Source organism: Phyllopteryx taeniolatus, chromosome 19, assembly GCF_024500385.1.
Source record: "Phyllopteryx taeniolatus isolate TA_2022b chromosome 19, UOR_Ptae_1.2, whole genome shotgun sequence".
NCBI classification, from domain to species: domain Eukaryota; kingdom Metazoa; phylum Chordata; class Actinopteri; order Syngnathiformes; family Syngnathidae; genus Phyllopteryx; species Phyllopteryx taeniolatus.
Genome location: NC_084520.1, coordinates 16579312 through 16604427, shown reverse-complemented (window position 1 = coordinate 16604427; position 25116 = coordinate 16579312). Strand labels below are relative to the sequence as shown.

The 25116-nt window shown below is 43.0% G+C and overlaps 2 protein-coding genes across 5 annotated transcripts in view; one reads left to right on the top strand and one right to left on the bottom strand.

The window, feature by feature from the left end:
- dock1 (dedicator of cytokinesis 1) overlaps positions 1–25116 on the top strand; it is a 95750-nt gene that overhangs the window by 11454 nt on the left and 59180 nt on the right. For all 4 annotated transcript variants that reach the window (XR_009785585.1, XM_061755229.1, XM_061755231.1 and 1 more), the window contains 16 exons: positions 664–743; positions 1573–1698; positions 2993–3117; positions 6194–6292; positions 6377–6449; positions 8189–8292; positions 8486–8669; positions 9717–9814; positions 10896–10985; positions 11620–11720; positions 11804–11932; positions 12593–12701; positions 14073–14143; positions 15079–15185; positions 15902–16029; positions 16282–16377. Coding sequence is in view for 3 of the 4 variants with exons in the window: in XM_061755229.1 (XP_061611213.1) it covers positions 664–743; positions 1573–1698; positions 2993–3117; positions 6194–6292; positions 6377–6449; positions 8189–8292; positions 8486–8669; positions 9717–9814; positions 10896–10985; positions 11620–11720; positions 11804–11932; positions 12593–12701; positions 14073–14143; positions 15079–15185; positions 15902–16029; positions 16282–16377 (1720 nt within the window). In the remaining variant the exon portion in view is untranslated. The remainder of the gene's footprint in view (positions 1–663; positions 744–1572; positions 1699–2992; positions 3118–6193; positions 6293–6376; positions 6450–8188; positions 8293–8485; positions 8670–9716; positions 9815–10895; positions 10986–11619; positions 11721–11803; positions 11933–12592; positions 12702–14072; positions 14144–15078; positions 15186–15901; positions 16030–16281; positions 16378–25116) is intronic.
- LOC133468910 (inhibitory synaptic factor 2A) overlaps positions 17497–25116 on the bottom strand; it is a 31176-nt gene continuing 23556 nt past the window's right edge. The window contains exon 4 of the mRNA XM_061755233.1: positions 17497–21780. Within this exon, the coding sequence (XP_061611217.1) occupies positions 21597–21780 (184 nt within the window). The 3' untranslated portion in view covers positions 17497–21596. The remainder of the gene's footprint in view (positions 21781–25116) is intronic.

Here is a 25116-nt window from a genome sequence, read left to right as displayed (position 1 = left end):
ATCAGTTTTTGAAGTGCCATTCATTTGTTCCAGTTCCCACGAAAAGCGCCAGAACAACAAGTAAAATACAATTTAATTATGTGAAATTAAATAAATTGGGTACAATCTGCTATATGTGGAACATCACGTGTTAAACAAAAGACACCGTCGATGTTTAAAGTTCATGTGTGTGCTTTGTCCCGATTGCACGCCAAAGGGTTCTGCCATTTACACCTGCCGGAAGGAAGTGCTTTGACCTGTTTTGCCCAATGCGGAAGTTGGTTGCGTATATACTGGATTACATAAAATGAAACAAAATGAAAATAAATGACATGACATGAAGTCCTTTATTTTAGGTGCACATTGTGTTTGTCTGACACAGTGTCGTGACGACCTTCCTCATTTTCTCATCACTTTACACTTGTTTCTCTCAGCATCACCATCACATCTGCTGCTAAAAAAAATAAATAAATAAATAAAAACGACGCCAAATGACAAGTACATGATGAGCATGTTAGTTTTTTGATAGCCCAGGAAGTTTCCATCTGTGAAGACCCTCTGACGCCAACTTGACGCCATTTCCTAAACTATCATTTCTGCTTCACTGTGCTAACCGCTAACAAGTGGCGTTGTGCGCGTCATTCATCACCCATCTCCCGTTTTTATTTTTTTTCTCTCACCCAGGGTGGCGGGCGAGAGCGACTTCCTGCAGACGGTTATCAACAAAGTCATCATGGCCAAAGAGGTCAACCACAAGGGCCAAGGTGAGCACACCTGAAAACACGCTGGAAACAGCACGTCATGCATGTATGATTGGAGCATAAACATGGAGGCACACAACATTAGCCCATTTTCCACCGCAGGAACCTTTTCAGGAATTTCCCAACCTACCCTCGTAGTTTGAGTTTCTATTGCAAAAAACTACCAGGGTGCAGAAGGTTCCCTGAGGATTATTTACTTACTCCTGTCAAAGTGACACCCAAGCACCATATTGGTCAAATTATAAGTTTTCATCAAGTCGGAGATTTTTGAGCTGCAGGCAGCTGCCTCGTAATTGTATATGCAGGAAAAGCCTTGAACTCGCTCAAACGCAACATCCTTCTTTGTCAAGCGTTGACACAAACCAAAACTATCCTCCCACACGTCTCCATGGAAGCAGAATTCCTTCACTAATTAAGACACCCGTCACTCTTCTGCGAAGATATTATCATAGGTTTGACACGTTGGCGCAGGACGGAAGAACATGTAAGGTGCCTCCTGGTTCTGTCAGCAGCTATGAAGCCCTCCCTGGATAAATGGAGCACTCTGCTCAGCAAGCGTTTCAAAAGGCTTCCAGCGAGTCTCGCAACCACATGAGGCCTCTCCAAAGTGGATCAAAAGAAAAGGTTGAGGCAGTTTTAGATTTGGGGGGCGGGGGGGGAACATGACAAAAAAAAACTAAGAAAAATTAAAACATGCTCATTGAGTTGATCCTTGGATGCTTGACAAACTAAAGTCTCACCATACCATTTCCTTTCATGGTGGCATCATGAAAAATGCTAAAAAGCCAAGAAAAAGCAAAAAAATAAAACCACCTGTCTTTTAAATCGCTAGGCCTCTGGGTCACGCTCAAACTGCTTCCCGGCGACATCCACCAGATCCGCAAGGACTTCCCTCACTTGGTGGACCGCTCCACGGCCGTGGCTCGCAAGATGGGCTTCCCGGAAATCATCATGCCAGGTTTGGTGCCAGGTCTTTTCCTGCATGCCACAATATTGTTGCTGTCCCTTTCCTGTTTCGTTAAATATCACATTATTATTTTGATAGTTACCATAACAGCTATGCTAATTTCCATTAGCCTGTCTATGGCATTTCACATATTGGCATAGTTGAAATTGGATGGTTCCATTGAACATTTTGAGGATTAAATATACAATGTTTAAGTCTCTTTTGTTTTGATGTGTCAGTTTTGCAGTAAACTTCAATGGGGAGAAAAATAAACAGATTCAAGCAGGCACATTTTGTCTCTTATTTGGAGAAGTGTCTGAAGAAGATTCTCCTCAAAGTGACATTATACAGTATGATAGTCTCGAGGGGGGGTGTCAAACTCAAATTCACGGTGTGCCAAAATACAAAATTGAGACGTCGCGGGCCAAACTCAATATTTAATGAAAAATCACTGCGATGTGCACGTTTCCATTCTCTGCAGAAATGTAGCGTTAAAGTTTATCAAGACAAGACAACAAACTTAAATTTTGCTTTAACACTGAATCTGGAATAAACAAACTGTAATATTACAAACACGAGAAATCCAATTTCTTCTGTCACTCTAGATTCTATTTATCTATCTCCAACTACCTTTCTTTTTGATGTAAATATTTTTTTCAAAGGCCAACAACAAAACAACCCGAAAAATAAGAATGTCCTTCAATAAAAATCTACTTCAACTTCAAACTATTAACAGTCCCTGCCTAGGAGTTGATAAAGGGCATTAAAAAAAACATTCATTCAACTATGTTCTTTACTTTAGTGAACAGATAATCTGGCTCCCACCTGTCTTGGAAGTTCCATCGTTCGTTTGGCCATTTTTGGGAAGGGGAAGTGTAAATTTGCTGGAGGAGACTGGTAGCATAGTTGCTAACGACTGCAACAGAAAAGGAAGGGGCGCTCGCCGGTCTAGCCTGATGGGCCAACACACTAGCAAAGCATTCTGGGATTTGTAGTAATAGTGGCGCATGTGCTATGTACCGGCGGGCCATCGCTAATACACATTTAATATGGTCTTGCGGGCCAAATATAATTACATCGTGGGCCAAATTTGGCCCCCGGGCCTGACATTTGATATATATGGTCTAGAGAGTGAGAACGGGCAAAAAAATCTCAGGAAAAACGCACTTGAACACTTGAACTTTATTTGCAATGCTGTTTTCCCCGCTTCCTGAATGTCGCATTGTTGTTTTCCTCCCTCCTGGATGCCACGATGTTATTGCTTGGCCGCTCGCTGTGACACTTATTTGTTCGTGCTTTCTTAAAGGTGACGTGAGAAATGACATCTACCTGACGCTGGTCCAGGGAGACTTTGACAAAGGGAGCAAGACCACCCCCAAAAACGTGGAGGTCACCATGTCCGTGTACGACGAGGACGGCAAAAAACTGGAGGTACGACACCGAAGATACTTTAGTCAGCCAAGCATATATTATACAGTGGTGCCTTGAGATACTAGCTGTTGTTCGGCCAATATTTAGCTTTGAGTTCCGAGCGAAAACTTGAGAAACAAGCGCTGTATGATGGCAGCGCAATCAACTCCACATTAAGATGCAGTTTGGAGAGAAAGAAAGAGGATTTCAGATAAAAGTGTTTCGGGTTACGAATGTCGTCACAGAACGAAATAAACTCCTATCTCAAGGCACCACTGTATTCCTATCAGTATTGTTAAAAAAAGGGAACTTAGGCTCCTGTCCTACAAATGAGACAAATATATTTATGTATTATTGGTGTTTTTTTTCCGGTTAGCATCGTAGCCGTTTCCACACCCAAAAGACTTTGTTCCTTTTGGACTCATCCCACGTCCCAAATTTGCATACGTACACAGGATATTTTTTAATCATCCGCCAAGCCGTCAGTGTCTTGTGTCCTAATTAAGCTTTAGTGCCCCCTAGAGACTCCAGCCAGTGGCTGCCCTTTTTTTTTTTTTTTTGCGCCAGATGTTTAATTATTGTTGCTGGGACGGCACCTCTTGTACTGCAGAAGCCGTCGGCTAATAGGGAGCATGCGAGCTGTACAGTAAAGTGCTGGAGGAAGATTGTCTGTGTAACGTCATTTACTTTATTTGCGAGATATCTCGACTAATAGCGGAAGCTCCCAAGTCGAAACAACACTCATTAAAATAAAACCAGCACCAGTTTTATCAATCAACAAGAAGGTAAATGGAAATGTTGTCGTCCACAACCAATTCCCCTTAAGGTTGCTGATATACTGCAGGCCTATATACAGTATATTCTTTAAATAAATAGATAACATATATTGTGTGTGTGTGTTTTAAATAAATACAGAGATGGAAAGTTAATATTGATTGATTGCCTCGAGAGAGCGAGACTTAGGTTCCCGTATTGTAATTTATTAATGCAGACACACGGGCTTAATAACCACTCGCAGTTCAGACAAAACCGTTTCCACTTTTAATGTACGGGCTGGGCAATGAATCCAATTTGAAACGTGATTTACGTTTTGGCTTCTCACACGCGGCAGGTGTGGTGCTTGTCGTGTGATAATTTATTTCTTACTGTCGAACTCTCAAATGCAGCGTTCACGTGTCCCCAAGTTTCGTCAGCGTCTGTGCTCTGCGCTCTGCACTGAGTCGTTTATTGAACAGGACAAGGAACCAAACACAAAAATACCAAATGAAAACACTCACGAGGAGCATGGCGCAATCATGAGCGCTTAAATGTCCAATCGGAGCTGGACTCAGAGCTCGTTGATGCCACTCACAAGGTTAATGATGACTTAAGTTGTGTCATTCATCTCCGCTGTCTGGTTTTGTGACTTCTTTCCGGTCTGGGGCGCACAAATATCGCGGCTAATTTTTAGTCGCCGGCTGCTGGAATGACTGTTTTTTATCATCTCAACGTACCGCTGCAATTTTACGGTAAGTTTGCTAACATTGGCTGCTAGTTCGTGCTGACTTGGTGTGCTTAACTTCATAAAACTACTTTATTTTTGTTTGATCATGTTTGTATTTTTATATTTATATTTTACAATAGTTCTCCTAATTAAAACCATGCAACAAATGGTCATCGATTTTTGGGGACTTGAAAGGATTGGTGGCATTTTAGGTCATTTTTGTACACCGTTTCCCTTTTCTGCCTCCATCCCTGCGCATTTATCTCACCGGCTCAGGAGTTTTATTTTTCGTCATTGTCCTTCCTTCGCCGGAAGGATTTCTGACGCAGGCGAGCGACCTCTCATCATCCTGACATATTTACCGCACCCGCACTTTCCTTTTCTTTTCTTTCACCTGTGGCTACAGTCCTTTTTTCTTCTTAGCTGTCATGAATCCCGGCGACTTCTAAAGTGACTCGCGTGCCCTCCAGTCGCGTTCCACTCAGCCCGGGGAAAACGGGGGCCCTGTTATTTCTCATAATTGTCGCTTGTCAGAAGCCATTCGCGTCGGAGTAGCTCAGCGGCGGAGAGTCAGCTGGCAAAGCGCGAATACTCTTGGCAGATTGCAAGGAAACAAAGCCATCCGCTGTCAGGCCCTTGCCTCGTTGGTACGGGGGGGCTACTTTCCATATGCACGCTGACCGCCTTAAATAATTAATTTCTCATTTATCCAGCAAATCCGCAAGGCTTTTGGGAGATTTGCAGGCAGGTGCTTAAGCAAGGGGACTTTAAAAGCCCTGCACACCGCCGGGGGGGGAGTGCATTTTATTAAATAAGTGCGAATGAAACTCGGTGATAATAGCGGAGCCATTTTGATCATGTGTATTTGTGGCCAGGGGGCTGTTTATTTACTCAACTGGAGAGGGATCGGCACCAAATGAGATCCAGCTTCAATTCACTGGCAGCAAATTATACACTCCTCACAATTCCACTCCTGTTCTCGGCTATGTATGGGCAGTAATTCCGAACCGGTGTGCACGTTCGTGTGCTGTGAGAGCTCATCGGGTGCACCTCAGGAAAGTATCTAATTTCAATATAAAGTCCCTGGAGAGTGAAAATAGTTTCAATTGGACGCACCATAGCGAAAAGTGTTATTAACAACCAAATGCCAAATTTGAATGATGCAAAAAATAATAATAATAATAATCGGAAGGGTGTATACAATGAGGCTTCAAAAAGGTGAGAAATGACGTGCGTGATTTGCGTGCACTCACAGAAAACAAGGCACTCTAAAGCGGCCACACCCGCCCGAAGGCCCGGTCCACACGCTGGCTGTCGAGTTGGCCTGTTTTTTAAAATATTCTGCCATATTCTGCCACCCTCACATTTGCTCCTTCTCTCAGCGTGACGCGCCTGCACTCACGGGCGACAACGAGGCGCTCTAAAAGAACCAGGCCAGCGGACTAATGACTAATAGATCCTGTAGATGGCGGCATTGCACCACTTTTTTTTTTTTGCTATAAAGAGAGCGCCGTATGTGTCGCGGTAGCGAGTCGAAAGTGCGAGAAAAGATGGAGTGAATGACGAAGGATGAATGAGTTAATAATTGGCTTTTTGTTCATCCGTGTCTTCCAGAATGTAATTTTTCCCGGTGCTGGAGACGAAGGGATCAGCGAATACAAGTCTGTCATCTACTACCAAGTCAAGCAGCCGCGCTGGTTCGAAACGATTAAGGTATTTCCTTAATATAGCACTTAACCAAGACATTACGAAGTGTTTGGTAAATGGCTTACTAGTGGGTGGTTGCACTCATTCCAGGTAGCAATTCCCATCGAAGACGTGAACCGGAGCCACTTGCGCTTCACTTTTCGCCACCGCTCGTCGCAGGACTGTGAGTACTGCTAGTCGTCCGTTTTTTCTCTGCTCTTCTGTCCAAACTGTGGACGACTTTTTCCCCCCCCATCCAGCAGTCAGCGAACTAATGTGTTCTCTGACTTTTTATGAAGGTAAAAATATTTTTCAAAAAAATTACACTTCTTTCACGTTTTTCTAAAAACACACAAAAAACACCTTTTTCATCATAAGATTCCAACTTTTTTTTTTCGAGGAAAGGGAAATGAAGCAAGTTTACTCCTTTATTTGTTGTCGTAATATAGTATTTTAACTTTTTCCTCAAGAAAATATGACAGCAATTTTTTTTTCCACTTTTTTACCAGCGAAAACTTTTTGCCTTCAAAACAAATGTACTTTTTCTGTTTTTAATGATGTATTTCTTCCAAAAAGTAAATAATACAGCTTTATCCTTTTTATTTATTGTTGTGATATTATGACTCTCCCCCCAAAATCCCTATTCTTTTTTTCCTGGAAAAAAAAAAAATTCAGTCATGCAACTTTATTCCTTTTATTTATTATTTCGATATTATGACTATATTAGAATAATATGACTTTATTACTGTAGTTTTTTTTTTTTCCAAACCCACCAAGGTATTTCCTTAAAAAAAAAAGAATTTCTGACTCCCGTGTCACTCAGCAGGCCGGGCCTTGCCTTTTAAAGCCACAAACATTCAAAGTCACAAATACTACCATGTAGAACGTCAGGATGGTGACCCCACTGCTTTGTGGAAAAAGGTAAAATTGCATTTAGTATAACTTTTCCACCAGAAAATGACTAAAGAAACAGACATTATTCTTTAAAAAAAAGATATAGGTATGAGTATGACTCTTTCTTGAGAAAATGTGCCATTGACAATAAAGCTTAACTGTCTTCTTGTGAGAGGGCGACTAAATTCTCGTATAATTTTTTTTGTCTTCTTTCCCGAATACACCTTCATGTTGACGCTGCTTTAAAATATGCGGCACAGCAAAGTAAACATGAATCCGAAGTGACAGCCCAACTTAAAGTCAAGTGGCAGCACAGCTTCAGCACAAATGCAACTTTGATTGGCCCGCAAAAGGAACTGTAGCCTGAAATGAACTCCTTTCCCTCACACTTTCCTCAGCTGGGTGCTATGCATATTGCCTTTTCTCTCCACTGGCAGCCAGCCCAACAATTATTCACTGCTAGGGGCAAAGCGATACAGTGGGAATTTATGCAGGTAGAATATGCGCCACACGGGTGATGAATGGCGTCTGCCCCTCGCGTAAATCTGCGGTTGTTGATCGGCAGCGATGACGGATGTGGCCGCGACCTGAACGCTTGCTTACGGGACACCCCGAAGTCTTCCGCTGGCTTCTGTAGCGTCAAACGTTCAAACCGTCATCACGTGACATGTCAGCAAAGCTGTGGGACCTCAGCTCCGGCAGCATCTGAAGGATTTTTGAAACTTGTTTCTGGAAAAAATATAACAAAAAAAAAAAATAATCTGACTTTATTCTTGTAAATGTATGAATATTTTCAAAATAAAACTTTGTTTGTTCAAAGAAATGGAGCTTTTTATTTAACTGGTAAAAATAAGACTTTCTCGTAAGATCATGGCAAAATATTCAACTCCTCTACCAAAGACATTTTGTTTCTTTCCAATACAAATATTTGTACCACAGGGATAAATAGTTTTCTGGAAAAAAAAATAGTTCGCCAAAGCAACCATCGCTCTTGATGGCTTTTGTGTCTGCGCTTCCTTCTCCCCGCAGCGAAAGACAAATCGGAAAAGATCTTTGCCTTGTCTTTCGTGAAGCTGATGAGGTACGACGGGACCACCTTGAGGGACGGTGAGCACGATCTCACTGTGTACAAGGTAAGAGAGAACACCCCCCCCCCCCCCCCCCCCCCCCCCCGAAAAAAAAAAAGCAAGGGAGGTTTTTTGTTGCAGGCTGCTATAAATAATCCCGAAGAATTACTTTCCCTGGGAAAGTATGCTAAAGGACATCCTTATGTCAGCGGTACCCGTCGGGAAGTTGACTGAATTGTCTTCTTAACTTGACTTGCAGGCTGAAGCCAAGCGTCTGGAGGACTCGTCCCTGTACTTGAACCTGCCCGCCACCAAGCTGGAACTGGAGGAGAAGGGCTACTCCAGCACGGGCAAGAGCACCCACAACCTGGGAAACTGCACAGTCAGCAAGGACTCCTTCCAGATCTCCACCTTGGTGTGCTCCACCAAGCTCACGCAGAATGGTCAGCAACGTTACAAATCCCTGACCATCTTGTCTAGAACGTTCAAACTACCTTCCTTTATTACACTACATACCTACTTCTCAACTGTCATCCTAAAGTCCTACTTTTCTACCTACCTGCCTTACGTACGAGTGTAAACATCATATATCGTTATTAAAAATGTCTATGTTCCGGACCCACTCGCGAAAATCAATGATCTAGAGATCATATAATAAATGTTTTTTTTTTCTTCCAAAATAGTTTCCCCCCCCCTCCTCCAGGCTTTTAGCACATTTAAGCATATTAAAACCCACCGAAACTTAACCGAGAGCACTTTTTAAAATATTCCCTCTGTTCATACCCTATTATAAACACCAGTAGATTTTTAAAAAATCAAGGTCGTTGCCTTTGAGGCTCTTTGAGTGCTGTTTGCTCATTGAAATGAAAAAAACAAACAAAAAAAAACTGCGGTGAGGCCACTGGCGCAAAAAAATCCTTGACATTAACATGAATAATGTTAATGTCGAACATTTTCCATTTCAATTACGTTGCGACAATGTCAACTTTTTGTGCCCGAGTTCTTTATTCTTTTGCTCCAGCCCGAGTTGACTTTAATGACTGCAAAAAGCCCGCGCTTCTCTTAATTTGATCACAATTTGTTTTTAGTCGCTAAGTATCAGCCTTTATGATGTAATCATTTAGTATACAGTTTCACTTTAATAAACTACATAACTCAAGTATCTGCCCTACTTTTGTCTGCCTACCTAAGCCAACCTGCCTTCTTTCCATCTTAACTTGGAACCCTCCTACCTACTGTACCTACCTAACTATCCATCTTTTAACGCCGTAGCGCTGACGACGAAGCATAAAGACCAGTGCGTGACTCCAGCTTGGCAATTCTATTAAGTAAGAGTAATTCAGCGTCAAGCGGTGTTTGCGTTCGCCTCAGTTGACACGGACGAGCTCCATCGGGCCAACGGGATCTTGCTCCTCTCCCTCCCGCGGGCCTCCACACTATACCACCTCCGAGCACTCGGGTAAGGTGTTTTTCTTTGTCTGTTTTGCCAGTGGACCTACTGGGCTTGCTGAAGTGGCGCTCCAACACCAGCCTCCTGCAGCAGAACCTTCGACAGCTCATGAAGGTGGAAGGCGGCGAGGTGGTCAAGGTCAGGGCAAATTGACGCGTTGGGCGAGGAGGCACATTTGTAGTCCAAACAAATCCCTCGCTGTGAGCCAATCGGTAAAAAAAAAGGATCATTGAAAAGTTAATAAATATATTAAGCAAAAGGCTTATTACATTTAAATACAGCAGAGGTGTAATTAGTAGGCTTTACACGATCAGGATTTTTGCGGCCGATCACCGATCCGATCGCAAGATGGAGGAATGTGTCAATTTAAATGTATGGTATGTGGGCACTTTTGTGTGTGTGCGTGCGTATGCGTGATGATTGACACAGATGATTAGCGTCGTGTGTGTGTGTGTGTATGTGTGTGTGCGCGTTTGCTGGTGTTACAGCAGTGGCAGTGCGTTCGTTCTATATTAGTAAACATTTCAGCAAAGCTTGCTGATGCATCTCACTCTGCCCCGTATGACAGATAAACACGCCCGCCCTGATGTGAGTCATCATGTTTGTGTCACCAGCTGGATTTAAAAAAAAAAAAAAAAAAAAAAGAGAGAAAATTGGCTTCAAAGAACGAGAAGAAAGCTTGGGTTTATGCGAACCCCTTTTTTTTGTGGTTGTATTGATTGGATGTGATTCATGGAAGTGTAAAAAAAAATAAAAAATATGGTAGAATCCTGGGTTCTGGTTTCAAAAATAGGTAAGGGTCTCAAGTCCAGGTTTGGGTTTCAAAGTAAGGTTTTAAGATGGTTTTAAGTTGGAGTTAGGGTTTCCGATTGGTATATCAAGCCTCTGTTAAGGTTTCAAGACAGGTTTAGTGTTAAAAATGAGGGTTTCAAACTTGGATTAGGGTTTAAAATTTTGATTTGAAATTAGGAGTCAGGTTTCAAATTGGGGGCTGCAGCTTCGGTTAAAATTTCAAGCAAGGCTTTGTGTTTCAAATTCGGATCTTAACTTTAGAACCCGCTAATAGGGTTGTAAACCAGGTTAAGGTTTTCAAAGTAGGGTTTCAAGCCGGAGTTAAGGTTTCACGCAAGGGAAAGGCTTTCAAATTAGTTTCAAGTCAGCATTATGGGTTCCAATTGGGGTTTGGTCACATTGTATTGTTGTCGTGCGTCCTTTCCAGTTCCTGCAAGACACGCTGGACGCCCTCTTCAACATCATGATGGAGAACTCGGACAGCGACACCTTTGACACGCTGGTCTTTGACGCCTTGGTGAGTGGCCAAAGAATTAGCAGCGAGATGGGTATGCGTATGAGCAAGGAAATGATCAATGTTTTATTCATTTTGTTGCTCACGTGGAGTTTGAGCTAAAATGTTGTCCGTTTCAAAATGAGGTGCGACACAGATTTAATTGAGCCCTTAACAGGCTGCCTCGTCAAAAGAGGGTAACAAGTCTTCTGCCGCGGTTCCGACAGTCCGTAATATTGGGATCCTACTTCATTGGGTTAGGGTTAAAAGGCACAGCTGGATGAATGCTTGGTTTGGACTCTGCAGGGTCGCTGTGTGAATGTGTGGGGGGAAAATAAGCGGCTCGTCGGGCAGCCGAGGGTATAAACAAGCCAGCGATCGCACTTTGCAAGTGGATGTTGTTGCGCATTTGGAATTTGAGCTAAAATGTCAGCCATTGCCAATCGAGGAATAACATGCAAGTAATTCAGGCCCAACTAGTTTGCTGCCTAAACAGGCTTGATGGGTGGGAACAATGACATTATTTTTTAAATTTTGTTTTACTTTGTTGCTTATTTGGAATTTGAGCTCAGGTGTCACCTTTTGCAAATCAATGTGTAACGTTGGGGCCCGACCAGTTTGCTTGCCTAAATGGGCTGCCTAAACTGCCTTTGCCCAGGTGTTCATCATCGGGCTCATCGCCGACCGCAAGTTCCAGCACTTCAACCCAGTCCTGGAGACGTACATCCGCAAGCATTTCAGCGCCACGCTGGCCTACACGCAAGTTTGATACCCTCGCCCGTGAGCGTGACGCCGTCCTCCGTCATGCGCTAATGAACCGTCGTCGTGTGTGTGTTTGGCAGGAAGTTGACCAAGGTTCTTAAGAACTACGTGGACAACGCCGAGAAGCTGACCGAGCAGCTGCTGAAGGCCATGAAGGCCCTGGAGTACATCTTCAAGTTCATCGTGCGCTCGCGGGTCCTTTTCAACCAGTATGTGATAACCTGTTCAAGGATGATGGCTCTCCTTACATTAATATGACAATCTTGGATTGTACACGATGTTGCATTGTATTGCTACATTACCAAGGTCTTTCTGGTGTAATGTATCTGTAGAAGGGGAAAAAAAATAATAATTAGGGTAAAAGAATATTCATATATTAGATGAAAAATATGCAAATATTTGGAACATTTTTACAAAGTGAATACATATTGCAAAATATAAGAAACATTAAAAATGCATGCGCAAAATTTTAGACAAAATATAAATGAAAACAGCAACACAATTATAAATAAAAAATACTAAAACATTGTAAAAATAAATTGAAAAGAATTGATGGAAATGTCACAAAAAAACTTAGGAAATAACACAAAATACAAAACAAAATATAAAATACAAACAATACTAAAGTATTGTACACATTAGAAAGTAACACAAATACGTGAGATGGGGGAAAAAAAGATAATACAGTCATCTCTCGTTCATCCCGGGGGTCACGGTCCAAAAACCCCCCTCAATAGACGAAATCCTCAAGCTAGTGACCAATTATTTATGACATATTTATTGAATCCATTTCCGAAAATTTCAATTTTGAGAGGATCATTAGCGTAGCGCTGGCGGCTAACTGGCAGCTCTGTTGTTCCCCGTCGCAGGCTTTACGAAAACAAAGGAGAGGCCGACTTCATGGAGTCTCTGAGGCACCTGTTCACCTCCTTCAACGACATGATGAACAGCAACTCGGAGAATACGGGCATGGTGAAGGTAGAGGCTGGATAAGTTGCTCCAATGTTTGGATTCCTTCTGCTCGCTACACTGTTTGCTTTTCCATCCTTAGACTTTCCTTTCCCTTCTCTGTGGTCTTAATTTAAGAACTGCACGTTCGACAAAGCATTGTGGCGCTGCGTTATTCGTTTTCTGTTTCATGGGGAGTCATCACTTCAGAGTTTTCCAACCAATACTTAGCCAGGGCACATATTTCGCATTGGAAAAATTTCACAGTGCACCACCAGACAAATAATGTCACAAAAAGTATACAGTGGTGCCTTGAAATGCGAGCCTCTTTTTTATTTTATTTATTTTTTTAAATTTTTTTTTTTTAATTTGTTCACTATCTGCCAAACTGCTGCTTGTTGTGAAGTGAGTTCACTGCCACCCTACAGCAATTGAATCTCAAATTTTCGCTCGCACGTCAAAGCAACAAATCGGACGAAGGATGGCTCGGATCTCGAGAAATCGTTCACCATTCTTACAGCTGACCAAAATTGCGCTAAAATGGCTGCTTCAAACCAAAATGGCCGTGGCTTGTTGAAGCTTTTTTGTGGGTCTACGCGTGTGAGACATGCTTACCAAATTTCATGTTGCTGAGTAAATTCGTTTTTCAAAATGTTGACAAATGGCCCCACATTCGAATTTGGCTCCACCCTCCCAGACAAATGTAATGGGACGCAAGACACAATGATAATAAGCGTTACACTATGTGCAGTCCAGACTTTCCAGATGTATCTTTCATCACTGCATACTGTTTGTTTGTTTCTTCAATCTCGGTGTTGTTTCCTCCTCTCAACCTTGACTGTCCTGTGAACTGGTGCTCCTCTTGGCTTTCTGCCCTTTTAGCTGCTCCTCAAGGTATTTATCTCACCATCTATTTGCGTGTGTGAGTGTGTGTGTGTGTGTGTGTGCCCGCGCATGCATGCATGCATGTGTGTCTTTGCATTTTGTCATCCTTCACAGTCACACACCAAACTGCATTTGTGCTTCGAGATAATAAAATCGCCAGGTGGAAGCACGCTCAACCGTACCAGAAGCCTCGGCGGGGAGGCAATTACGAGACACCTGCTGTGTATTTGGCCGCCCAATATTTGGCTTTAATTTAAATTATCGATTTTTGAAAGGAATTTTGTAGCTCTTGTGGAATCTCGTAGAGATTAAGAGTGGAGGTGTTAATCACGTGTAATTCACTTTGCTGCCTAAACGGGCTGTGGAATCAGACAAGCTTGAATATAGCCAACTTGAATGTGGGAATTGGAGCCCTTTGACTATTTCCAACTCAGAATATAGCTAGAAATGATCTTCCTATGATGTTACTTGGGTTAAAATGGCACAGCATAGACATTTTTGGTCGTTTGTGTCCAGGGTGCTGCACTGAAGTACATTCCCACGATTGTCAACGATGTCAAGCTGGTGTTCGATCCAAAGGAGCTAAGGTAAGAAACGGCCTCCGTTAACTAGCATGTTGGCCTCCTGATTACGTGATGTCATTCATCGCTTATGCTCAGAAAGACACCAACATCCTCCATTTCGACAAGAAAGTAGCCCATCGATTCAGTCGGCCGGCCCGCTTTCCAGCTCTCTGCACCGTGAGGTTTTCTTCCACTCCAGTGTGCCAACAGCACATCTTGAGCCAATAAAGCTTTGTTAAACTCTGCAAATATTTGGCCTGCAGTCACCGGAGTCACAGACCTGGGAAATAAATACTCCAGTCAATCAGCAGCCAGAGCTCTTTGCAAAAACAGAATTTGGAGTCGGACCACCTGCTATCCAAATATATAAAGACAATGGGTCAACTTGCTTTTGCACTCACATTTAACTCGCCACTCGTACACTGTTTCCAAGTTTCAGGAGGCGACGCAAATTTCGAGCTACTGGTTGCCCGTGCATTGCACTTAGAGGAACGCTGTAACAGAGATGAAACGCTGTCATTTCCCCCCCAAATAATCAAATATTAGATGAAAAATATTAGAAAAATAGGAAAATATGAGACTATAAATACATAAACAAAAAAAATCAAACCAAATGTATCCGCGTAAAGCCTCCTTTGGCTGGAATATATTCCACAGGATTGTCGCGGGGCTTTTCTACGTCGCGACAATGAGGCGCTCTAAAGTAGCCACGCCAACGTGAAAGCTCTTTTCACAGGCTAGCTGTCATGTCGGACATTTAAAAATGTAATCGTACAATTTCCTGATTGCTTAAAAGGTCCCTTGCTGTTTAACTGTTGCAAGATACTCAACACCATAGGTAATGTAGATACTTTATCGATCAAGGAAGATCCCATCTTGACGGGTGACTTTGTCGTATTTGGCTCGATTGCTGGCCATTGGATGCTGATGACCTCCCCTTTTTTCTTCATTGTCCACAGCAAGCTTTTCACCGAGTTCATCCTAAAGGTTCCTCCGGGTCGCTTGGTGAAGCAGAAGCTCGACTGTCTGATTGATATCGTCCACAGCGATCTCTTTACCCATCACGGTACGCAACCTGCCCACCTCCACGCACTCGGTGTTCGGTCATGGAATGCGTCTGCTGGCTAGGTCGCTAGAAAGGCCATCGGCTAGGTGTCTCTTTTCTGTTTGATTGAATCCTTACCACAGCGACACAATCAAAAATAGCAAACAGAAGTTCACACTCATTTTCTCTGTTCAAAAGTAGTATTAAAAGCATCTTTTTTCACTACCTGTAAAATTCTTTTGTCTTTGTCGCTGTATCAACGCAGTCATGGAAAGGGGCTAGTATTTCAAACTCCTTTTGCACTACCTGTACAAGACAACATTTTCCGCCTTGAGAGGTAGTACCTGAAGCCCCCTTTAAACTGCCTGGAAAAGGTGGTATTTTCCTGTGTTGTTCTTCTGTATAAACAGCAACAACACGGAATGGGGGGGGGGATATTGTCTACCTGGCAATTTTCCACCTGACCTAGGTGGTATCATTAGCCCTTTTTACACTGCCTGTAAAAGATTGTTTTCCGCCTTTTCTGCGTAGCTGCTCTGTCAAACACCTGCGTATCAGGGAAATCCATCATGCCGGGTTGGGGGTGTGGCACGCATTGTCCAGTTTCCAATCTGTCCCATTTGTCTCGCCAATGCACTGTTTACATTTAATCCAAGGAGGAATCCATCAGAGAGCGGCACCCGTCTGTATCGGCATATGCCGCGCCGCCATTCGCGACTGTTTTGCGTTCCCCGCAGATTGCCGCGAGATCCTCCTGCCGCTGATGACGGAGCAGCTGAAGTTCCACCTGGAGAGGCGGGAGGAGCCCAGGGCCTGCTGCCAGCTGCTCAGCGACATCCTGGAGGTGCTCTACAGGAAGGACGTGGTGAGGACGCAGCTCGTTCGCTGATAATATTTCAAAGGAAAAAACAAACAAATAAATATTAAATGATGTACTCTTGCTAGGTTAGCTGCTTGTAACAGCCACGGAGAGGTTCGCTGCCGTTTCAACTTCTAATGTGTCATTATCGGCTTCCTTTATTTCTCTATTTGTGCAACCACACGTGTACGTTATAAATTTGGCTCTGGCACGTTAGCTGTGTGACAAGCCGCGCTCTTGTGTTCGTCACCTGTGCAGGGTCCCACCCAGTGGCACGTGCAGATCATCATGGAGAAGCTGCTTCGGACCGTCAACAGGACGGTCATCTCCATGGGCCGAGACTCTCCACACATTGTAAGTCGATGGCAGCACGCACGCACGCACACACTCTAATACGTACCCTAACACACACGCTCACACACTCTCTCACCTGCATTCTCATGGGTGCTCACTCACACACACTGTTGCACACACTCTCAGTCAAAAACTCACACACAAACTCCACTTTCAGAGGGCTGTTAAAACGTCAATATCCATGTTAACATGGAGGAAGGGCAGCGAATGAGTTCAAGGCAGCCTTGCTTATCCGAACGCTTGCTTGCACATGAGCTCATTCTGAGTGGTTTTGATCTGCACAGCAGACAGTTGTTTGAGTGCTTGATTCCCTTGTGTGTGCGTGTGTGCGTGTGTGTCATACATTTGGCAGTCTGCTCCATGTTTTTTTTTTTTTTTTTTTGCATCTTCCCTGCTTGCGTATGTCTGATCTCCGACTCATTACATGATTGGCAATGCCTGGCAGCGACATGCTGATCATATACTGTACATACTTTGCTCAATTTGCATGACTAATCTGCGTTTTGAGCTGCCTCCAAATAAAAGTACATTTTATTTGTTCCTCCTTTGGATGTTGAGCCTTCTCTCTGGCGTCCAGTCTTGCTTCATTCGAGTTTTTCAAGCAACTTTGACGCGGGTGGCTCATCAATGTTAAATGGCGGAAGTGTCTTTGAGAACGCTTAGTGGTACATTTATAACGTGCTTAAATAAGGCTACAGTGACGTATTCCCTTTTTTTTTTAATAAGGACAAATCATTTAAATGAGATAATTTTAGGGCTACTGAATGTAAAGTTGAGGTTAAGTAAAATCAATTCTAAATATTCAATATCTTCACCCTTATTTGCGTTTTTTTTTTTTTTTTTTCTCTTCCCCTTTTTAGGATCAGAAGCCCCCTTTTCACTGCCTATCAAAGCTGGAAGTTTACAATTATTTCCTGTGTTGTTGTTCCGTATGAAAGCTATTCGCACAGAATGGAACGAAAACCCCAACTGACATATTTCCTCCTTTCGAAGGTTGTATCACTGCCATTTATATTCTGGTATTGCAGTGAGACTTATGTTTTCCAACACATTGCCAGTGGTGCTGCATAAAATGCCCCCCCCCCCCCCCCCCCCCAGTCCGGAGGCGGTCATGGACTCCCACTTCTGTGTCCTCTACCTGCTGCTTTCCGAGCCAACAGTCATACCCATCCGAGATTCTCCGCCGCGTCTTGTGTTGTGCAAATATTAGGAGATAACGGAGCCCGTTTAATTTCCTCGCTCATTCAGAGCACGGCAAAGCGGCCGCGTTAATTAGCCGAACCGTCACAGAACCACACATTGAGCCAGGACACAAAAGCCTGCATGTGTGATATCTTCAGTTTGGATGAACTGCATCTCATCTCGCAGGCAACCCCGTTCATACACTTTGCATCCTTTTTTTTTTTTTTTTTTTGGGCACAAACAACACTTTGCATCTTAATATGGCTGCCAGTAAACTGGTTACGTACCAGATGACGTTGTTGTTGTAACCTTTACCGTCGGGCTCTTTCGATCCCGCATCTCCCGACACGGAGCTGGCCCATCACTTTGCCTAAATGCCAATCAGCTCCCATACGGGCAGGCCGTTTTAAAGCATCCCTCTCTTGTGGTGCGCTTGCAACGCAGCCTCCCTGGTTAATGAAACTTCTCTGCCTGCCTGTCAGCCCCCCACCTTAGAGCCATAAAAGGCAAGAATCTATATGCAACACATAAGTGGTTTGTGTATTCTTGGTGGGGCTGGGCGATATGTCTTAAAATCAAATCTCTAAAGCCGATTTTATTTTTTGACTTGTCTATTGTAAACTGGCTTGTCTATTGTAAACTGGCATGTTGCTAGTGTCAGCAGTGCACGTCAGCAGGGACGCTGTTTGGACTATGGTCGCCGCTAAAAAAAAAAAAATATTCGGACTGGGAAAAAAAACATCTCCAGGTGTGAAAGGGCGCTCTTAGATCCTTGCTAAAACATATTGCCTTTTAAATTCGAGGGGTTTCTGCCTTTGAAGCCGCTCACAGAAATATTTCATAATCAGTCAGGTTGAATTTTTTTGCCCGCCGTGACGGGAAGCGTGGCGGTCGCCTTCTGCGCCGCTCACAGCGGCCCGGCCCCCGACCTCGTCCAGCTGAGTGGCAGCCTCTTCCATTTAGATTTATGCATTAGCGTTCTACTCCGCTTCCTTCCGCTCACTCCTCCGTTTTGCAGGTGCGCAGACGGAATGTAGATGAAGAGCCATCATGTAGACCAGGGGTATCAAATTCACGGTGGGCCAAAATAAAAAATTGGGACAACGTCGCAGGCCAAACTCAATATTTAATGAAAAATCATGTTTCCCTTCTCTCCAGAAATGTAGCTTTAAAGTTTATCATATGACAACAAACTTACATTTTGCTTAAACACTGAATCTGGACTAAACAAACTTTAATATTATAAACACGAGAAATCAAATTTGCGATAAAAGACATCATTGGTATTTGTTTATTTTGTATTTAAACAGATAACATGAATTATTCTGTCTCTCCATCTTCTATTTATCTATCTCCAACTACCTTTCTTTTTGATATAAATCTTTTTTCAAAGGCCAACAACAAAACAACCCCAAAAAACTCCTTCAATAAAAATCCAAACTTCAAACTATTAACAGTGCCTGCCTCGGACTTGATAAAGGGCATTACAAAAAAACATTACTTGATTTGACTCTTTGGGAAAAGTAAATTGTCTTACACTTACCAATTACTTTTAACTCATTCACTGCTGCGAATGTTTATATTTGTCCACTGGAATTCAATCGTTTACTGCCAGCGACGTATATATTCGTCGAGTACATTTTTCAACGGGGAGGCATGGAAGAAGGTCTCGCCCAGCTTATCTGTGAAATTCAGGTTTGTAAACCACTGTAATGACTAACAGATGCCTGTCTGCAGATGGCCGTGTTGCATTGCTTTGGATTTGAGATCAGCACAATGTTTGAGCAGATCTAAAATTTCACGCTGATTATGAGGGAAAGAAATGCCAACACTTTGGAAGCCGAACAAGTTTAGGTACCTTAAACTCGAACAGATTACGTACTGTATATGTAAGGTATAAACAGATTATGTCTTGAGGTAGGTAGTAGAAAGTGCGTGTCGGAATCGTGAGAAAAGATGACAGTTCATGGATTGAATGAAAAGCCACCGACATTCAACTCGGGCCGTTTGGTGAGTCAGCGTAGCTCACGCCGCATTTCTTAGATGTATATCTCGAAATAAATTGTTATTTTGCCATCGAAAGCCCTTCTCAGTCTTGTTTATGTTTTATAGTTTGAGGTGTCACAAAAGCAAAAAAAATATTAGCATCAGAGTCAATGTTTTGCTTGACAAGTTTCTTTCTTCAAAAAGAAATCAACCCATATTCTACTGCTGATTATTGAAGGACAGAAAACGATAGAAATAAACATTTTATTTCTGGTGAAAGAAGAGCGTCAACTCTTTCTTGCAGTAGGTTCCGGGGCTTATATTGTCACGGAACACAATATTTTGTGGGTCTTGAAAGATCAGTCATATCTTCCATTGGCTCGAATGTGAGTGCGAATGCTTGTTTGTCTATATGTGCCCTGCAATTGGCCGCTTTTCGCCCGAAGTAATCTGGGATAGGCTCCAGCTCCCCGCTACGCTGAGCAGGATAAGCGCTATAGAAAATGGATGGACGGATGCACTGATCAACATTGGCGGAACAATTGTGGCACCAGAAATGCGAAATTATGTTGCATGGAGAGAGTGCAACATAATTCAAAGTGGGAGTTAACTGTTGAGAAAAAAATAGTACCGAGCTTTATAGGTGTCTGCTTTTATTCTTCATAGCTTGCATATTAAACTGCTCATTTATTAGTTTTTTTTCCCCAAAACAGTATAAAATACACAGTATTGCACATAGTAAATCAATTGCACTTTTTCAAGGTACAGATAAATATCCAGGTCTCTCCCAGTGCTAATGTTACGCCTACGGACGAGAGTGGAGGTGTTTGTAAATGACTCTACAGTCCTATCAATAAATGTATTTTTGTTTGAATCACGTAAGCTATGACTATTCGTAAAATAGAACGAGCCCTATTTGATGCAGTGCATCGCAGTGTAACCATAAGGAACTCAATATATTTATAGTAAATGCAAACATCTTTTATATGTATATTTATAAACTCCGAGTCCCTGAATTGATGTTTTTTCGGGGTGTGACGGTACACGTATTTAGGTGATTTGGCTTTGGCCACATGGATCATATTGGGTAAGGGACAGGAAATTTGCAGTTTCCTATGTGAAATTATCATTAAATTAAGATTCATCCATCCCTTTTCTGCCCGGCTTATCTGCATTTTGGTTGTGCACTGTACCCAATCTGAATCCAACCACAGCAAGGTTCATGCCGAACCGGGCATACCGTTACACCCTTCATAGAGTTGGGACGTGAGTATGAAAAAAAGAAACCAACAACTGAAATTTGTCTTTTAAAATTCTCTAGTTTCTTTTTCAAAAGCTTAAGTCCTGCAAAAATGCAAGGTTAAACTGTACATTCAGTTCTGGCTTGGTGAACTGCGGCAATACAATCACATGTATTTGCTGTTACCCTTCTGGTGTATTTTCTATTCTCGGGGCTAGAACAAAAAATATATATATTTGCGTCTCGACTCAACTCTACAATCTGACGGTGGCTTACTTGCAATAAATTTGAACTTATTTCCCACCCCTTCATAAATATATTCAGGTAAAACCTTTTTGATTCAGCTATCGACAAAAATGTCCTTTGATGTCCAAAAATTCCATTAAGAAAATAAGTGTCATTTAACAATATTCTTTTTCTATACATCTCCTTCTAAGTCGGTCAAGAAGTCAAGGTGACGTTTGAAATATGGATAAAATTGATCGTAGGTTTCTTCTTTTAGACGGTATGAACAGTTTCACGCGTGAAAATAGTCCCGGTACTCCGGGAAAAGTGTATCCTGAACTGTTTTCGTTGTGCTTTGCTGTATGGTGAGAGCCAAGTTCATATAGTCCTGCTATCCAGGTCTGAAAACTCCCCAGACGGCAGCTTCAGAAGTAGCCGATAATCACATTTGGCCAAAAGTGTCTCCCCCAGGTGCGATTTCACACCCAGTTTGAAGATAATCGCTTCCAAAATAACTCCAGACAGAAGCCCGCCGGGTTAGGAAAGCGTGACGTTTCGGCCCCCCAACCCGCCACCCCCAACCCGTTCACATGAACCAAAGTCTCCATCGGGCGTGCTTCTTGGACTCGGCTTTGGACTTGCGCTTGGGCGTGGATGTGAAGGCCTCGTGGGGGTACGGCAGGGCGGGGAAGTGGGTGTCGCCCGAGGGCCAGAGCCTTTTCATGAGGGGCTGCAGTTTGTCCTCCTGCTGCTTGAAGTCCAGCTCCACACTGCGGCAAAGCAAAAGGGACACAGATCAACCACTTCAGATCCACTTTGTAAGAGTGAGAGAGAAAAAAAAAAAAAAGCTTTTCCATACGGCGGTACGGAACGGTTCAGCTAACGTTAAATATTGATCCAAGTAGAGACCTTGGCCTTTCGCGCAGAGCCAACCAAAGTGAGTCAAGACATCTCTACAAGTAGTGAGCGACTTCACTTTCTGCAAAATTGGCATCGATTTTTTTATTTAATTAGGGGTGCTTCACGCGAGTACTAACAAAACACATTTTCCAAGCTACTCCGGGGAGTCGTGGGATTTATCTGCAGCAGCCATCATTTTTAATCCTCGCGTACATCTGACCGCTAGCTTCTGCTAAGTGGGGGGTCAGATTACAGCCTCAACCACGGTAAATAGACTGGCACTTTTAATATCCCAAAGCTTGCTCCCGTAGCGGCACTCGGAGATGGCTTGACGAAGGCAGTGTGGGGGCTGCGACAGGCTCGACTTGCATAACGGCTGCACAATTTGCTTCGTGATTGTGTGAAGGTGAGCTTGACAGCAGGCTCTTATAACACTTTGGGTATTTTTTTCAGTTGATTTATTAAGATGAAAGATTAGAAAGAGATTGACTGTGCCCACGCTGTTACCTGAAGTTGACAATTTGAGTTGTCAGTGATGCAAACTAAACTTCCTTGCCAATCTGTCTAGTGTTTTGTCTTTCAAATCTAGTAGCAATCTGACGCAAATCTTTTGAACGACATTGACATGTAATGTCACAATTTATTTACAACGTCTAGTATACGTGAATCAAATTCGAGTCAAATATCTCTGCAGATTTACCCTGAGATGAGAGCTTCAAAGCAAAGTGGCAGACTACCTTGTCTTTTCAGACTTTTGATTGGATGATGAGACTTGTTTCTGGGTCTCGTCATGATAGACTTGTGTACCATATTTCACAAAATTACCCAGCCAATTTTTGGCAGCCATGCCTGACACAACCCATACTAAATGCAAATGTTCACCGTTTTTTTTTTTTTTTTTTTTTTTTTTTTTAAACGTACGAACTCTGCTCACACACATTGACAAAAACTCAAATGTGTCACAATTTAGCTATGCCTATCTTTGTAGCGGATGAAATGTGGGAGCAGTCGGACAAAATCTCTGGAACCTTCTTAAAGAAGCTCCGGAAATGGCCAAAGTGACCCTAAAATGTCTACTTTAAACCAAAATGGATGACTTCCTGCACGGGCTGCATCAGGCTCTCAGCACTTTGCATTTTCCCCCGACTCAGGCCTTTTTAAACTCAAGGCCGAGACCACCGCTGCAATTACAAATAAATCACAGGCGCTTCATTATAGGGGCCAGAAATCAATTGGGACAAAGTTGGTCCAAGTTTGTATCCTTGGAATGTGTCTGTAAAGCTAATGGGAAAGCTATTATGCAAACATTTGAAGATAAGGGGAATTTATGCACAACCGCGCAGATCAATAATTGTAGATCATTTGGTACATCCATCCATCCATTCATTCATTCGTTTTCGATACCGATTGTCCTCATTAGGGTCGCGGGTGAGCTCTAGCCCATCGCAGCGGAGGCAGGGCACACGATGAGTAATTGAGCATCATCACTCAACGTAACATGGATGTTTCTGGAATGTGGGAGGGAGCCAGACGACCCGGAGAAAATCCTCTTTTTAGGGAGTAGGAACGGCTCTCGAAAAGCTGAAATTCCCTCCATGAACTCTGTGAGAGTGGTATTACTGATCAGGACCGCAGACCTAATTTTACTCAAAATGGAGGTCTACTTTTATTTTTGAGCTCTTCATGTGATTCATTAAATGAAGAAAGAACACCAAGGACTATTTTAGATTGGTTTGGCTCAGAAATATCAGCCTCGGCGATTGCCTTGGGCGGAGAGCCAGAGAAATTGTCCTTAATGCAGCTCAGCCCCGGCAATGGCCGAATCCCAAAATTAATCGCATTTATTCCGCCGTCGTCTCAAATGACGCCTCTCGCATGCAAATGGTCCTAATTCAAAGGCGTTCGAGGGGCTTTTAACGGATGCCAGGAGAGCAGAGTGATTGAATCTCCTTGCTCGGACTTCCAGGGAAATGTACTTTCAAGGATTCACTTAACATATGAATCCAATCATGCATAACGCACGGCCCGTCAAGTGGCCTTAAGTCGCTCAATAATCTTCAATCGGCAGCCACCCTCACATTGGATTGCCCCAACTTGGGCTGCAAACGTTTAATTTACTGACTATGGCACGCATTTTGTCCGATCGCTACCAAATTTGAAATCCGTACATGGGCAACAGTAAGTTGCTAACCGTTTGAGTTTTCATCATTGGGCCAGGACAAATTTCATAAATAAATACAATGACATCAACACATTCTTGTTTTTTTTTTTTTTTTGCCCAGTCACTGAGCACGCCAGATTGGCTAACGGTTAGCCAGTTAACAGCCATCCGCTAACCTGAGCTGACTCCTGCGTCACTCACCAGTTCAGGCCCTGCCTATTTAAAGCCACACATTCAGAGTCACAGACACTACAGTGTAGAATGCAAGGATGGCAACCCCAATGTTGTAATACCTGCACCTTACATGCATATTTTGTACCGGTATTGTGGTTTAATAATGCAAAATAAGTTTTTATCAGCTTACCTGAATAATCCGTGTGATAATCGCTACAGCAATTGGTTCTAAAAATATTTTGATATACTGTACGCCAAAGCACAGCATTCAAGTGTGGCTTGCATGAGGGTCTCATTCACTGCTGCTCGCTGTTTTATTGCCCACGATTTGTATTTTGATTGCAGCCTGGTTAAGGTTATTCACGTAGGCTGCAAAGTTTGAAGTCGGAGCACAAATGAGCGCGAAGGTGTCGGTCTGGCATGATCAATGACGCGCTGTGTTTGTCAGGCTAATGAGGATTCGCCGCAGAAGTATTTCAGTGTGGCCCTTTCATCGCAAACAAAGCCTTAATTGCGTCTGTGCTAAGGCTCCGAGGGGCAATTTCTCATCCATTTCTGCCATTTTCTGTTTTTCTTCTTTTTCTTCAGGGATCACTCATATGTACACACACACACACTATCACCACAATAGGCTTTTTCTTGCTGTTGAGACTGTTGTTGCTCTCCATCCGTGGCCACAACTTATTATTTCCCTTCATGGACACAAAAAGTCTATTTAAGCTCATTTAGAAAACAGCTATTTTTTGTGTTCATTCATTCACTGGCGGCCGTTTACATTTACGCTCTGCGGCCAGTCTGTAAATTAGCATAGAAGTGTGCTTTTAATCCCACTCTGCGTCTACTGGTGTCAGGTAGCAAATTTATTAAACGC